General features: G+C 35.4%; 2 protein-coding genes across 4 annotated transcripts in view; one reads left to right on the top strand and one right to left on the bottom strand.

Moving 5' to 3' along the window:
* The window catches only part of LOC140240362 (far upstream element-binding protein 2-like), a 44,819-nt gene extending 38,600 nt beyond the window's left edge, over window positions 1-6,219 (top strand). For all 3 annotated transcript variants that reach the window (XM_072320129.1, XM_072320128.1, XM_072320131.1), the window contains one exon: window positions 4,003-6,219. In XM_072320129.1, coding sequence (XP_072176230.1) covers window positions 4,003-4,011 — 9 coding nt within the window. In that variant the 3' untranslated portion in view covers window positions 4,012-6,219. The remainder of the gene's footprint in view (window positions 1-4,002) is intronic.
* A 3,491-nt stretch (window positions 6,220-9,710) lies between these two features.
* The window catches only part of LOC140240460 (complement factor H-like), an 89,335-nt gene continuing 82,785 nt past the window's right edge, over window positions 9,711-16,260 (bottom strand). The window contains exons 28-30 of the mRNA XM_072320230.1: window positions 15,889-16,092; window positions 12,440-12,517; window positions 9,711-10,471 (exon numbers count right to left, since the gene is read on the bottom strand). Coding sequence (XP_072176331.1) covers window positions 12,462-12,517; window positions 15,889-16,092 — 260 coding nt within the window. The 3' untranslated portion in view covers window positions 9,711-10,471; window positions 12,440-12,461. The remainder of the gene's footprint in view (window positions 10,472-12,439; window positions 12,518-15,888; window positions 16,093-16,260) is intronic.

Genomic DNA, 16,260 nt, shown 5'->3' with positions numbered 1-16,260 from the left:
AGAAAATAGAAACCGGGTAATAGTCTGTAAGGGCTTTAGACATGTTGTGGGGAAGTTCTGAATTATCTTTGCAATATCCTGAATAGCACCATGTCAAAATTTATAACATGCCAAAAATACAAAACTTGCAAATGAGTCCAATGTACCTTTCAAACTTCTTAGAAATCTGATTGAAGACTTTGATCTTTGGATTTTGGCTAATTCATTGTTGTCAAATAATAAAAAGTAAGGCTCAGAAAACAAATTAAGCATGAAACATTTCGTCGCTGGGGCGACAAGACCTCATATCTACAAAATGTCAAATGTTCAGGAGAGCAAAAAAACATGGCAGCCAAAGCAATGTATCCAATGGGATAAACATTCCTTTGATATGCTGTGGTGGCTTCATTTTCGGGGTAAGACATCTAGGATTTGGACAGGACATCACTTAACTGATTAACTGACCATTAATCCAAAAAAGTCATTTTCACCAAAATCGCAGATACAAGGTCTTGTCACCCCAGCGATGATTTGCGTTCAGTGCTCTGTACATATGAGGATAGATTTGAACCCAAATGCTTTTTAGTAATGTTGCTAAAAGTGACATCTCTTTAACTGTACAGATTGAATAGGAAACATTTTCCCCTTCTTTCTCTCTTTTTTCGCCCTATTGTGACATGAACATCTTTTCTTTATTCCACTTTGTAGCTTGTATTTCCTTAGAACATCAGCTTTGCACAATGAAATAGGAAAGAAAAATGGATTTGAAAGTCAAAATGTATGACAAATTATGATTTTTTTTTGGTGTGTGTCCTTTGGTCTTACATGTTTTCTTGAAATGAACAGCTTAAAATGGTTCATTGCTGTATCTTATTCTTCTGTGAGAGTGAAAAAAGAAGATTCTATTAGACATGACTTTATGGGATCATATAGTTTGGGTTAAAATGAGGCTTCAAATAAAGGGGCTGTACTGTACTGGTTGAGGTGGGGATTCATGTTTTGAACATTCCTAAGTGAGATAATGAGAAACCTCTTATGAAATATGAAAGAGTGTGTAATTTTAAGAAGGATTCAATGTTTATTTGATGAAAATTGGTTTTTAAATGGCTGAGATATCCAAAAAAGTGATGATAATAAAAGGCGACAGGCCATGCCTTTTATTATGATCTCTTTGTTTCACCTTGTTTTTGGATATCTCAGCCATTTCAAAACCGATTTTCATTAAACTTTTGATACCCCTTAGAATTGCATGCTCTTTTACATCTTATAGAGTGGTTTCTGAATATCTCGCAAAACGTTAAAAGCTACATCCTCACCTCAACCGGAACTGTACACACCCCTTAAACTTTTTGTAAGATTATGAGAAACCACTTGTAAAAAAGAGCATACAATTCTGAGAGGAATTCAAAGTTTATGAGATTTGATGAAAATTGTTTTTAAAATGGCTGAGATATCCAAAAACAAAGTGGTCCTAGTAAAAGTTGGGCCCCAACCTTTATTACTGTTTGGATATCTCACCCATTTCAAAACCGACTTTCATCAAATGAACTTTGAATTCCTTTTAGAATTGTGTGCTCTTTTATGTTTCAAAAGTGATTTCTCATTATCTCACAACAAAGTTAATTCTGAGGCCCCATCTCAAACAAAGTTATACCATCCCTTTTCAGCTTTCTCTGAATGTTCGCAATGTAAGATACAGTAAAAGGAGTAGAAAATTGTCCACCAGATGAGCTAATTATTCAAATTCGTGAAATTCTTCCGTCAAGCTGTTTTTATTGTATCTGATTAACAAATTGCCCTACATTGACGTTCATGTACATCAATTTGTTTATCAGATGAGCTAATTGCCTTCCTGTTTTGAATTATCAGACTTCTACTGGAATATATTCCAATCTGGAGTATGTTAAAATATGTCATTGTCATTTCTGAGTGTTTTTCGTATCGTCATGTTCATCCAAGAATATCTGTTAGGATTAATGGCGTAGTTTCCTCCCCCTGTTATCACGGGATGATTATATTTGTATGTGATAAATAAAAATGCTTATGTAGCTTGTATTAAGATGTGCCTTGAAACTGAAAGCCACAATACTGTATACGCCATATATTTCGCGAGTCTAAATTTTTGAGAATTGAGACTTCCCGACGATTTCACGAGTGGTTAAATTCGCGATCGTGGAGTCCTGTACTGAACAGAGTCCACTGTGTACGTGTACGTCACATTCATATCAAGATCAGAGTCAATATTTTCGCATATTTTAATTTCGCGAATAGCAGCTGACTCGCGAAATTCGCAAAAATAAAGACCGCGCGAAATATTCGGCGCATACAGTATTTTATGCAGCTGAAGATGATTGCACATTTCAATGCATATGAATAGTTTTAGGACAACCCATTTCCTGGCCCGTGTTATGTTGCTAGCAAAACACAACGTACATGATGCTGAGGATGGGATTCCTTTACAAGCAAGCATTAATGCTACGCTTACACAATGTTCCTGGCAGCCATGGCAATCACGTTGCTGGCCACCGTGGACAAAATGGATGGTAATTGTGACAGGCCATGATTGCTGTGGATGCTTTGTTAGATTTTTAAACTGTCAAAAATTTGCCATGGCAGTCATGGTGCAGATGGGAAACCTAGTAGGCTGTAGTAAAATGGGGTGAATGCAACAAAGCTTTATAGCATGTGGTAGGCCATAACATAGCCTGGAGGCTGTCCATAGTGGAATGCCATGGGAAATATGTTTACCATGGTAGTCTTGCCTAACCAGAAGTTGAGAGAACAGCGTCTAATAGCTACATGTTCACTGGAGGGAGGAATGGAAGGAACAAGACAAGATAGAATACGCAGGGTTAGAAAAATTGAGAATATCCTGCCCACGGTGCACTACATTTCAGGCAAAGGGGGCTGTCATCGCCACTGGGAACATGGTGTAAACGTAGCATTAACTAGCAAAATACATGTTATACCAACATAATATATTTTCCCCTTGCAATTGTCTTTTTAATATGGGATTTCTTCTTCCCCATGCAATAATGTGGGTTGTTTTTGTTTTTTTCTTCACCATGTTTTTCCTCCTTTTGGCAACATTACTGAGCTTTTGTTCATTCAATGCCTGCTTTTCTGGTCTCAGATAATTAATGTACATACATTTCAATATCAGACAATTAAAGGAGAAACTGTATATATTTCATTATCAGACAGTTAAAGGAGAAACTGTATATATTTCATTATCAGGCAGTTAAAGGAGAAACACCCCCCCCCCCCCCCAAAAAAAAAAAAAAAAAAAAAAAAAAAATGAAGTACATGAAATCCTGAACCAGATAATGTAATAATGATACTGCTCTTCAGTGTTCTGGGTTGCTATTGTAAAGACTTTGGCTTCCTTTTAATATGATATTTGAAATGTTCTCATTTTGAAGTTGAGTGACAGAACTGTTCAAATCATTCTCCCTCCATGAAAGCTGGCATAAAAGCCACACTCATATTCACTAAATGTAATAATTTAGTAAATTGTTAATGTGGGCTTTGATACAATTATCTTTTCACATTTTTATATTTCATTTTTTAGTGTGAACCTTGAAAATACATGCTTGAATATGTGATTGCTCGATGAATGAATATTTATGCTTATAATTGTTTGTCTTTTATTAAACAAACTGTGTATGAGGGTGTGTATGTGTGTTTGGTTCCTATGCGTTGAGGATGGGGGGTAGATGAGTATTTTTTTAGTCAGTACAATGTATGTAATTGTGACTGCGTTTAAAGAGTTATATAAGTATAAGTGATGTGTGAGATTATATTAGGTGATTCTGTGCCCAACTGGCTTTTCCATAGTTCACAATTTTTATGTCTCGGTATTTGCAAATATTACTGTTTTATGTTATGCATCCCATCTTATGATATGTAGATGTTGTAAAAGAATTAACATTAATGAAATTTTCCTTTCCAGGTACCCAAGGCTTTTCAATGAGATGTATGGCAATGTGTCTTTGTTTGTTTCATGTTCTTGTATATCCACAGGGTCAGTGAAGCAGTTAAAAAGTATCTCTACCTACGTTTTCATCACTTCGCTATGTTGATTATATGCATTGCTGGTGTTCCTTGCTTAATTCCAAACACATTTTCCAGTGTTTGAGTGGATATAGTGTTTTTTTTTTTTCTTTTTGTTTAAATTAATGCCAACACTGTAAATATAGTATGCAAGATTCAGGTGGTAACCGGGTTTTATAAAAACAGGATGATGAGGATTGGACCACTCTTACGTAACAGTTGCTTCTGAATGTCGTGTCAGGTGGATTCAAATTTAAAACATACCTATGAAATTAACTTTGTTTGTGTATTTAAGAGAGGGATTTCAAACTCCCCACAACACCTTTATAGCACTTAAAGCTGTAGCATGATAAAAAAGTGTGTAATAGTAATAATATGCCAAAGTGCTGCTTGTGTGGTAGACCTGTAGGCCCAGGATGCATTGGTATTGTGTTGTTTCTACGTTGAAGTACAAGGGCAACATGTACATGATTGATTGTTTGAAAATGAAAAATCCATGTATTACCTTTTGCGCTTTTGAATACCAAAACATATCTTTTTTTTTTCCATTTTGATTTTGATTTTTTTTTTTTTTGCATACAATATTTGCATTTATTGATTTTTGAAAGTTCTTTCCCAATTAGAAGGAGGTGAACCAGGGGCTCGTTACTCTAAAACAATATGGTCGCTTCACTACACAAGACTGCAGATGTGTGTAAGTGATAATAGAATGATACAAAGTGATATTACATGTTCAATTTTTCTCATATTGCAAAATAAACAGGACCTTTTTTTATATCTATATATGATAGGTCACTGCATATTGTCTGATTGTCAATATAACTTAAACTGATATTTCACCGTCATAAAATTTATTCCTGTGTCTTTTCAAGTTTGTTTTTGTGCTTTAAAGTGTATGGATATGGTGCATTTGTGGCTGATAATTTTGCACATTTCCACCCATATTTGATAACTTTCCCCCAAGATGTATATTGCCTCTTTACATTTATATGAAACTTTTTTTCCTTGACAATCTATATTGGATAGTTTGTTTCCATAGCCTGGGTTCCCTTTCAACCTTTCCAATTGTGGTGTGATTGTGAAAAGTAAAATCTTGCTTATTGCACTTTGAGTATATATATATTTTTTGTTTGTGTTTTCCATTTGAAAATAAAAAATCATGTACTCTATGCTGCCCGCCTTACAAACTGAATCCTGGTAGTTGACTTGCAATTTCTCTACATACGTTGTCTTTTGAAGTTAAATATCGTAAAAACATGTTTTTATAAGTGGCACTGGTATACAATTCTACAGTGAATGGTATAATTGCATTTTCAGGACATTAACAGGGATATGCTTTGTGCCAATGTAATGACTTAGTGTCTGTAAAACAAAATTTAAAGAACAAATGAAGCAGGGAAGAAGTATGAAGTGTTGCATATATCATGTTAATGGACTTGGTGATGAAAATGCAAGAGGAATCAGCTCGTGTCTGGATGTCATCTGGTGGCTGAGAGGCACAACAACAAACACAAGAAACTGGTAAGGTAGTAGTCCTAAGAAGTAGAGCCATCTTGCTGTCCTATTGCCTTGTACATTGTTAATTTACTTCCCTACTGTACCATACGTGAAAATCCAGCAAGTAGTGTGTGCAGACTAGCCAAACCAAACAAAAAAACCAAACGAAACAAAATAAAAGCTGGTATATTCAACACATTAGACAATGAAAGGAGAGAAGGGGAAGGTTTACGTGCGATAGATTGCCGTGTTAAAAATTTATGTACCAATATGCATGAAAATGGGTGTTCTTTCTATTGTATCCTGTACTTGACACTTGAAAATGCTTTATGTAGTATATTTCATCTCTGGAAAAAGTTTGAAGACTTGATGGTTACATTGCAATACCTTTATTCATGATTTCAACACCATATAGAAAAGGGAGGTTCTTATTAACTTCAATTTTGTCCTCTTATATTTGTATTTTTTTCAGTATTCGTCGTTATAAAATTCATTGAAATAAATAATAGTGATTGAGTTTGTTGTAACGTAATCATGCACTGTTCTTCATGTTCCTAAGTAGTACTCGAGTATTTGAATGGATTGAGAGTGTATATTTGTAGAAACGATGTCATACATTGTCTTTTTTTTATTGGCTACATTGATCTTTTAAAAACTCCTAATAAAAAAACAAGTTCTGGTCGATTGAAATTCTTTGACTTGTCAGTGTATTCATTCTGTAGACTAATGGCTGTTGACCCTTTTACATTACAAAGGGGAGTTCCAGTGCGGTTGAAAGTTAGTCTGAAAAGAACTTGAAGGCGCAAAATTCTTCTTACCACAATGAAAATTTGATCAAAATCAGATGAAAAGGAAGTTTGACATTTTGAAGTTTCACTAGATCTTCAGGGAACAGTTCTTGGACACTCGATATGAATATGCAAATAGTAAAGTGATACATGTGTAATGCTACTCCTCACAACTTGCCATGTAGTTTGTACAAGAACTTTGAAAATTTCCAGTTTTTCATTCAAAGGCAATGACGCGCCATCCCAAATCCTGATAACTGAACATTATTCTGAAGTTATTCAACCAGGAGTAACATGTTTTACACTCTGACAACAGAAACATGGAATTTGTGTAATTTTCTTTTTTTTTTTTTTGTACATGATCAGTGAAAAATTGTGAGTTGATGATATCATTAGCTCCCTCGTACATGTACAAGGTATATTAATACATTGTATCAACCGTTCGAGAACTGTTCTCCAGAATTTCACAATTTCATAATTCCTGACAAAAACAATACTTAAGCTAATACGCATTTATATGCCACTTGAATACATGCATTATACAGTACATGTATTCCATGTGAATGTGTTAACGTATGAAATGATATTTCACTTTAATGAATAAAACATAACTCCTGTTCCAACTTTAATATGTGAAAAAGTACATTATACATGTACAACTCCAGACTAAAATATGTATTTTGTGAAAGCCTATCAACCCCCAAACTGAACCAAATGATTATTTATCATATCCTAAATAACTTATCAAACCCATGAACAATAAATACAATGTATATACTTATATGTATGAACTGTATATATATATATATATATATATATATATATATGTATATATATAGTAATAATGTCACAATAGAGGAATGCATTATATGCCAACTGCCTTGATATTTTTAGTTCTAAATCCAAATTTTCGGGGGCCTACCCCTTCGTCAGGGATGAAAGTGCTTGTGAATTTTCACGTACACTTATTGTTGTCACTGTGAAAATTCATGACTTAACTACATACTGTACTGCTACATAGTACTGCCAATAAGCGGAGCAAATATAATGTTTGGATATGTGTGTGTGTGTATTTATATATATATATATATATATATATATATATATATATATATATATATATTGTAGTTGCTCCGCGTATTGGCAGTACTAGAAATAACAATGTCACAATAGAGGAAAGCATTAAATGCCAATTGACTTGATTTGAATTACAATCAAAGGAATTGGCATTTAATGCATTCCTCTATTGTGACATTATTATTGCTATGTATATACATATATGTATAATGGATGTACATGTATAGAGGATAACTCTTATATGAAGAGGCCCCAAAATTTCCATGACATTTTGTAAAGAAGAGCCCAATCAACGGTTTAGACTGTATATTTAGCCAGTAATTTATTATGGCATTAAAATTCATTCAAGTTGAGGGTTATCTTGATTACTTGCCCTCTGAGTTCTTGAATAGAATGCCATGTACACTTAGGAATTGCATAAAAAATATGTTCTCTCAAGGTTATAGTTCATTGGGACACATTAATTTTATTCAAAGTATCTTATGTACAATTGTAGTAGGGTCTACGCAAGGAGGAGGTTCAAGAGCTGGCGTTCTAACTGGCTATTAATATGCCATTTAATCAAACAGCTGTCGGTTTTCTATATGGATGCTCAAATGAAATCTACAGGTGCATTTATTTTTTGTGTGTCTTTGATGATCGAGGTTTCGAGTCGCCACCGTCGCTCTAAGCAATCAAAAGATTTACATTGAATTCCAGCATAATATCGGGTATATTTAATTGTTTATTTTTACGTAATGACAATATACATGTATATAAAGCAAAAATCAATCTAGTCGAGAAATGATTAGTACAAAGAGTGTAAATCGGAGCTGTATGTTGTGAAGTGTGTGAAAATGTAACCTCCTGAAAAGCCGATTTTATTACTTTTTTTTTCGCCCCATTCTGACGAATGAAATTACTTTGGCATGATCTTCAAATAGTGTTTTGTTTTGTTTTTTTTTTGTTGTTTTTTGGTAATCATAATGTCAGCTAGATTAATGTCCGGACGAATGTCCACTCCAGTAATTTTGATTTTCATTTTAATCGTTGCGAGGTTTTTATGAGCGCACCTCGTCTCATTATGTGACCTTAATATTTGGTGTATCGCGCATTTTTATCAGTAGGGATGGCTAAAAGCAATTTCAGTACATATACAGGTACCAGCACAAAACATTATTTTCCTTAGAAAGTGACTGGTCATTATGTAAAACTGTACTTGTAAGACGTTATTATATTCATCGTCTGCCTTTCTGTGATATTATAGATCCAGTGTGGCACATTCTGCAAATATTTTTGAGTGGTGGCTGCAAACACAGGATTCAATTGAATAAGACAGTAACGCTTGTGACTCTATCTCTTGAACCTCCGTGGTCTACTAATACCATTTTTTTTTTCTATTTCAGTCTTGTAACTCGCATTATGGCTATCATTTACATGTACTGTGCAGACATAACAAGTTAGTGTAAAACATTAAATAGATATTCCCACACTGGGTTGTCCACACAAGTTGGAAGGGGAAAATTTGATTGACTTGCAAACCAAATACGATTATTTTGTCTCTTCAATGTCAAAGATATGATTTGGAGCTAGGAAAAATTATTTAGTGTCTGCAAAGATACATCGCGGTCTGTAATATACAAACACGATGCTTATTGAAAGATTGATGCAAATAACGCCCTCTTGCCTTGAAATGGGTACGAGACACCCGCTCGAACCTCCGGTCGGATTTTTCCCGCTCTCACCGTGGTGGAAGTGGCCAGTTTTTAAGAGAAAATCCACCCCCAAAAATAAATTGACTCCAAAAGGAAGAAAAAAGAAATTCCCCCCAAAAAAGCTCAACAATAGAAAAAAAAAATCCGATAAGAAATAAGGAAGATGTGAAATTTTGAAATTTCCCATTTTTTTTTTTTGGAAAACATATTGTTGACCAATCCTTCTAAATATTCATTGGATGAGGGAGTTGATCATGTCATGCCCTCACAATTTTTCATGTATGTTATATATGAATTCCTGAAAAATTTTTATCTTTAGCTAATGCAGGTAAAAGCATGTTCCCGTCCCAAAATATGTCAGAGGTAGTATTTGCTCTTTATTATTTATTTATTAATTAATTTATGTATTTATTTATTTATTTATTTTTTTTTTTTGAGGGGGTGAGGGGGGTAAAGGGATGGTATAGTATTGGTGGGGATCAGGGTTTTTTTTCACAAAGCCGTTCCTAAAGTTAAGAAGGACTTCAAGTGCGACTGCTGATCAGTTCTTGTGCTGCCGAATTATTGAGATTCTGATAAGTATAGCACACAAGAACTGATCACCAGTCGCACTTATGTCCTTATTAACTTTAAGAACGGCTTTGTGAAACACCCCCAGGTTTGAGCTTTTATCTTTTCGCAAGATACTGAGGAACCACTTTTGAAATGGTACAGAGCGTACTATTCTGAGAGCAATTATGTGATGAAAATCGGTTCTGCAATGACTGAGATATCCAAAACCAAAGTACATTGCACATGTAAAACAAAGAGATCCTAATAAAAGGTTGGTCCCACCTTTCAGTATGATCGCTTGTTATGGATTTCGCAGCCATTTCAAAACCAATTTTCGTCATATAAATATTGAAGTCCTTATAGAATTACATGCTCTATCATATGATAGGAGGTTTCTCATTATCTCACAAAAAAGTTGGAAACCTGAAGCCACGTCTCGACAAAAAAACTACATGTACATCATCCCTTTAAAACATATTTTATATTCAAATAGCCGAAATATGAGATTTTTGTTAATTCTGCATATGAAATGAATAAATTGTGAGAGCATGACATCATCAACTTCCTGATTTTAATATTCATAACGACTGGTCAAGAAGTGTTTTCCGAGAGACAAAAATTGAATTTTAGTATGTCGTAACCTCCTTACTTCTCATTCGATTCTTATCATATTTGCACTGTTCTGCAGGGATTTTTTTTTTTCTTATGAAATTGATAACATTTTGGAGTGGATGTCTTCTTTTACGAACTCGCTGACTCATCCTGTTCCGTGAGGCATGTTTCTCCGAGGTGGTAATTTCTCCACAAGTTCTCCCTAGTCTGCTGGAGTAGCTGCAGAAAATCATCAGATATGTCTTGATTTAAGTCAAATCAGCTCATTTTTATCTAAATCAGAGCATCAAATCAAAGAGATAATGAGGTAGGGCCTAAAATGAGACTCACTTTAGCACACGATGAAATAAGAAATACGCGAATAGATAGTATTACGATGTTACAGAAAGCATAGCAGTTGATGCAAAGGAAAGGCATTACATAATTTGATTTTACAAATACAGTAAATAATGCTGGAACCCATACTTTGATGTTATGCATCAAGGCTAGATAATTTCCTTTCTGATGAACAAGGCATTCCTAATCATCCTATTTCTTAGAAGTATATTATGTGAGAATATACTGTACAGCCACAGAATAAAACGATGCTTTTAAATGCTACTTCGAGGAACAGCTAACGCCAAACAAAATGGTACTGAATTACTCTTTATATTATCATTGTTTGAATTCTTGTAAGTTCTATGAAACTAATTATGCTATTTGATAATTTATCGAATCTTTGATCTGTCTACAATTGTCTTCCCATTAAAGGGGATGGCTAGTAACTGATCAGTGGGAATCAGTGGGAATGCTGGAGGATGATTGTTCCAATCCTTGTGGGATTCATTTAAGAGTACATTGTATATCTATTGTTGTGTGAAAATTATTTGCTTCAGAATGGTCTCATATTCAAGTAATGTGCAGTTTAATGTTTCCAGGTTAGCGTGCCTGGTCAGTGACGGGGCATTAATCTGCACATTACTTGAATATGAGACCGTTCTGAAGCAAATAATTTTCACACAGCAGTAGATGTGCTCTTAAATGAATCCCACAAGGATTGGAACAATCATCCCTCAGCATTCCCACTGATTCCCACTGATCGGTTACTAGCCATCCCCTTTAAGTCTTCATTCAGATACGGACAATTTCATTATGATAGATTCTTTGATTAAATGAACGCAGGGATCTCGGCTTGGATCATGTTAGGAGATTCGTTTGTGAGTTACTATTGATTTTTTATTCCCCGACCTAGATGAGTACGGTATGTGCACTTCCTATTTTGGGTGCTCGGTTTTATTGACTGAGACAGGATTTAAAGGGGATGGCTAATAACTTATCAGTGGGAATCAGTGGGAATGCTGGGGGATGATTGTTCCAATCCTTGTGGGATTCATTTAACAGTAGGCCCTACGTTATATATCTATTGTTGTGTGAAAATTATTTGCTTCAGAATGGCCTCATATTCAAGTAATGTGCAGTTCAATGTTTCCAGGTTAGCATACCTGTACAGTGACGGGGCGATCGTTAACGGCACATTACTTGAATATGAGACCATTCTGAAGCAAATGATTTTCACACATCGATACACAGTAATATATACAATATAATATAATATAATATAATATAATATAATATAATATAATATAATATAATATAATATAATATAATATAATATAATATAATTTCAATTTCAATTTTTCAATTTCAATTTATTCGGCACAAAATAAATCAAAAGTACATTATGTACACAGTAAAAACAAAAACAATGTGTATAAACATACATGCACATATTTGGAAATTAATGCCGGGACCCCTTTGAAGCATCTGGTGCTTGTTGTTGGGGCCCAAAACCAAATTATACAGAATACAGTTGCTAAATGGCATATTGTGCAAAAATGAAAATGAAAAAATATATATATATACAAAAAAATACTTATCAGCCCTAAACTATGCACACACACACACACACACACACACACACATAACATTCTTATCACTCGCACCCATGCAGCGCACACCCAACACACTCATTCAGTAGCAATGTCAGGATCAAAGAAGTGATCATAATATAATATAATAAATATGATATAATATAATGTACTCTTAAATGAATCCCACAAGGATTGGAACAATTATCCCCCATAGCATTCCAACTGATCAGTTACTAGCCATCCCCTTTAATCTTTCTAGGCCGGGAAGGGAACCTACCCGTGTTCTCTGTATCTTGGGATTATTCCTCCGTCACTACGGAACTGAACCACGGGACAAGTTCACCTGCGTCGGAAGCTGAAAACGTTGGAATAGTAGGGCATGTGTTAATTGAAACAAACAAACAAACAAACAAACAAACAAACAAACAAAACCAAACAAACACACACACACACAGACAAAAAAACAAACAAAAAACAACCCAATGTTGAAATCAAGCGAACTGAAACTAGATATATTATTGTTTAAAGTAATTGTCTTTTTCGTAGAAGGTATAGCCTCTTCATTATTATTACCACTCTTTCAGAGGGTGCTGCCACTATTATTACCCCAGCATGTACCCATTTCTACACCTGGGTAGAGAGGGTCATCGTGGACAAAAACATACTAACCAAGGTTGTACAGTGCACTCCCGTTAAACACTGGTAAACGAAATTTCGGATACCACCATGTGAAATTCAGGTCCCAAAATTATTATGTATACGACTTTTTATGCCTCCGCCACGAAGTGGTGCCGGAGGCATTATGTTTTCGGGTTGTCCGTCCGTCCGCCCGTCCGTCCTTCCGTCCGTCCTTCCGTCCGTAATGAATTTTGTGGACAGCGTAACTAAAAAACCTTTTGAGGTATCCTAATGAAACTTGGCATGTGTGTGTATTAGGGGGTGAAGTTGTGCCTATCAACTTTTGGGTGCACATGCTCAAGGTCAAAGGTCAAAAGGTCAAGGTAAAAAAATTCACTATTTCCACCATATCTATGCAATGCCTGAAGATATTTTCTTGAAACTTAGTGTATACATGTATTACCCAATTAAGATTCTTTGGTGAAAGTTTGGGTCATGAGGTCAAAGGTTAAAGGTCAAAAGGTCAAGTAAAAATATTAAAACTTAACTTTTTTCTCTGTATCTTGGAAATTGTTCAAGGTATCTTTATGGAACATAGTATATATACATGTACTGACTGGCAGTGAATATCTAGAGAATTTAGGGTTCATGGGTCAAAGGTCAGGGGTCAAAGGTCAAGGGCAACACTTCAAAATTTTACTTTTTCCCTCATATTTATGCAATGCCAGCAGGATTATCTTTTTTCTTTTTTTTTTTTTTACACTTGGTGTATGCATGTATAACCTAATAGAGATTCTGTCTGGAAGCTTTCTTTTTTCTTTTTTTCTTTTTTGCCTTAAAAGGTCAAAAAGTCAAAGATCAAGAGAAAGTGCTGAACTAACTTTTTCCTCCATATCTCAGAAGTGGCTCAAGTTATCTTGAAACTTACTACGTATTTATGCATGTTGTGCCTGACAGTGATTATCCTATGGATTTTAGGGTCAAAGGCCAGATGATCATAGAAATTGCACTTTTTCTCCCTACCTTGAAAATTACTCAATGCATAAACTTATGAATGGGTCAAAGTCAAGATAAAGTCCTTAAATCCCCAAGTACATGCTCTCCTATTCATCCAATTAAACCTAGGTCAAGGAAGGTGAACATTCAACACATTTGTGACAAACTTGTCATTTTAATATTTTTCCAATTTTGTGAAAATGTAATCACACATTGTCTACATGTACTATAGACCTATTAGGAGAATCGTGTATTATGGCGGAGGCATACCAGTCGCCTTAGCGACATTTCTAGTTATATACTTTATTTATTCGGCTACAACGCAAGCTCGATATAAGGAAAGGAAACTGCCGGTCCCGAGGACTTCGTTAAAACAACAGATGTCTGCAGATACACTCAGTGGGGGCAGATAATATGAAGTAAAATTTGGTCGAGATGCTCACATCCGGCAGAGAGTATGAAATTTTGCATTTAGGGGTATTTTGGGGCGCTGATTTCGAAAGTTGCCGGATCCATGAGATCTGACCACTGGGTCGGCCGCCATTTTGTGAGCATCTTTTTCACATATCTGCCCCACTAACTTGACAGGAGTCGAATATATACTTTTTCGATTTTTTTTTTTTTTAACACGTACAGTTCAAAGAGCAAAGCAGTGGAATATGAATTGAAATCAAACATTCAGTAGAGCAATTTCACATCTTTTCGTAAATCTTATCATTTTGGAGATAAAAAAGAGAATAACATTTACATCAAATTGCTAGATAATGGTGTATAATGAATTTGTCATGATGACGTTTTACATCGCTTTTATGGCTTCATTATTCTTTGTGATTATCCGTTTCACTCAACCAAAACTTGTTATCAGTGACAACTGCCACATTTCTATGATAATTTCGCCCTCAGCCAATCACATGCGGGGATTTCAGTAGCTTATAACTATCGCAAGTTTTATGAAACGGGACTCGGATCATGTAGTGGACTTTCCCAGCAATATTTGTCAATTAGCGAACATAATGGTCTACCGGACCGAATTAACGACTTTAATCTGTCTAAGATTCCGGACAGGACGATCTATAAGCCTATACAGTGTGCAAGCATGAAGGTTATGTAATGCTTTCAACATTGGTCCTGCATGTTTTTACTAATATCGATTTTCCGATATGTCGCTTTTAGGCTTTGTCTATAAATGCAGACACCATTTCCCTTTGGAATGTTGGAGTAAAATCTTTGTTGAAGGTGTATAAGTAGTGGCAAGGCCACTCAACTTCGGTTGATTTAGGTGATGAGTTTCATCTGGCCTAAAGTTAGTGCCTAGATCAAGTTCAGATGAGTCTGTAACGTTGCATTCATATTAATGAAGTCATCCGGAATTATTAATGCGCATGTCATTGCGACCTCCTTGTCCAGATGCATAGCATCCCTGTGAAATACATGTACCACAGACTTGACAGAGCTTGACTTTAGGTGGAGACATTTTATTCAAAGGAGAAATCCCTTCCAAATATAAGCTAGTCTGATAAAAAAAGAGTAAAATCTTACGAGTTCAACGGTAAAAATTTGACTGAAATTGGATGAAAAAAAAAGGAAGTTATGACATTTTGAAGTTTTGCTAACTTCTGCAAGACAGTTCTTGTACAGTGGATAAGAATATGCAATTAAGTGAGCCAACCATGTCATACCCTCACAATTTTCCATTGATCGTGAAAAAAAAAATGGCGAAAATTCAATGTTTCTGTCCGTGAAATCTGAAATATGATGTTACTCCTGGTTGAATAACTTCAGAATAGTGATCAGCTAGATACATGTATACCAGCATTTGAGCCTCGGGCATAATTGCGTTTGAATGAAAAACTGGAAATTTCAGAATTTTATGTACAAACTATGTGACAAGTTGCGAGTGAATGACATGCTCACTTTTCCATTTGCATATTCATATTGACTGTCCAAGAACTGTTTCCTGAAAAATTAGCAAAAATATGAAATGTCATAACTCCCTTATTTTTCACCCGATTTCGATCTAAATTTTACCGTTGAACTCGTAATATTTTACTTTTTCTTATCAGATAAACTTACATTTGGACTGGATTTCCCCTTTAAGACGGTAAAACCTACTGCTCGACGCGAAGCACGTCGCCATTATTTCTTCTTTCAGGTCATCGGAGTACGGCCGAACGAAGTCGGATGAGTGTAGCTCAGCTCGGCCATCCTCTCGTAAAGGTCGCCTGAATATCATGATGTCGTAGGCCCCGATGTAAAAGACGGCACAGATGCAATTTTGCTCCTCATCAATAGGGTCCACCAAAATTATCTCCCGCACTGTGTTTGACAGGATTTAAGAACGAATATCGGCCTGGTTGAACAACAAACACGATACCAAAACCATGACGCACGCAAAATATGAATGTCTTGGGGGATGAGGCGAAAAGTGGACGTTCTGTGTGAGTTATGGTTGTGAGGATGATGTAGATTTCAGGATGTGTGATA

This window comes from Diadema setosum, chromosome 17, assembly GCF_964275005.1.
Source record: "Diadema setosum chromosome 17, eeDiaSeto1, whole genome shotgun sequence".
Lineage (NCBI taxonomy): Eukaryota > Metazoa > Echinodermata > Echinoidea > Diadematoida > Diadematidae > Diadema > Diadema setosum.
The sequence above is the reverse complement of the archived record's forward strand: the minus strand, read 5'-3'. Positions and strand labels throughout refer to the sequence as shown.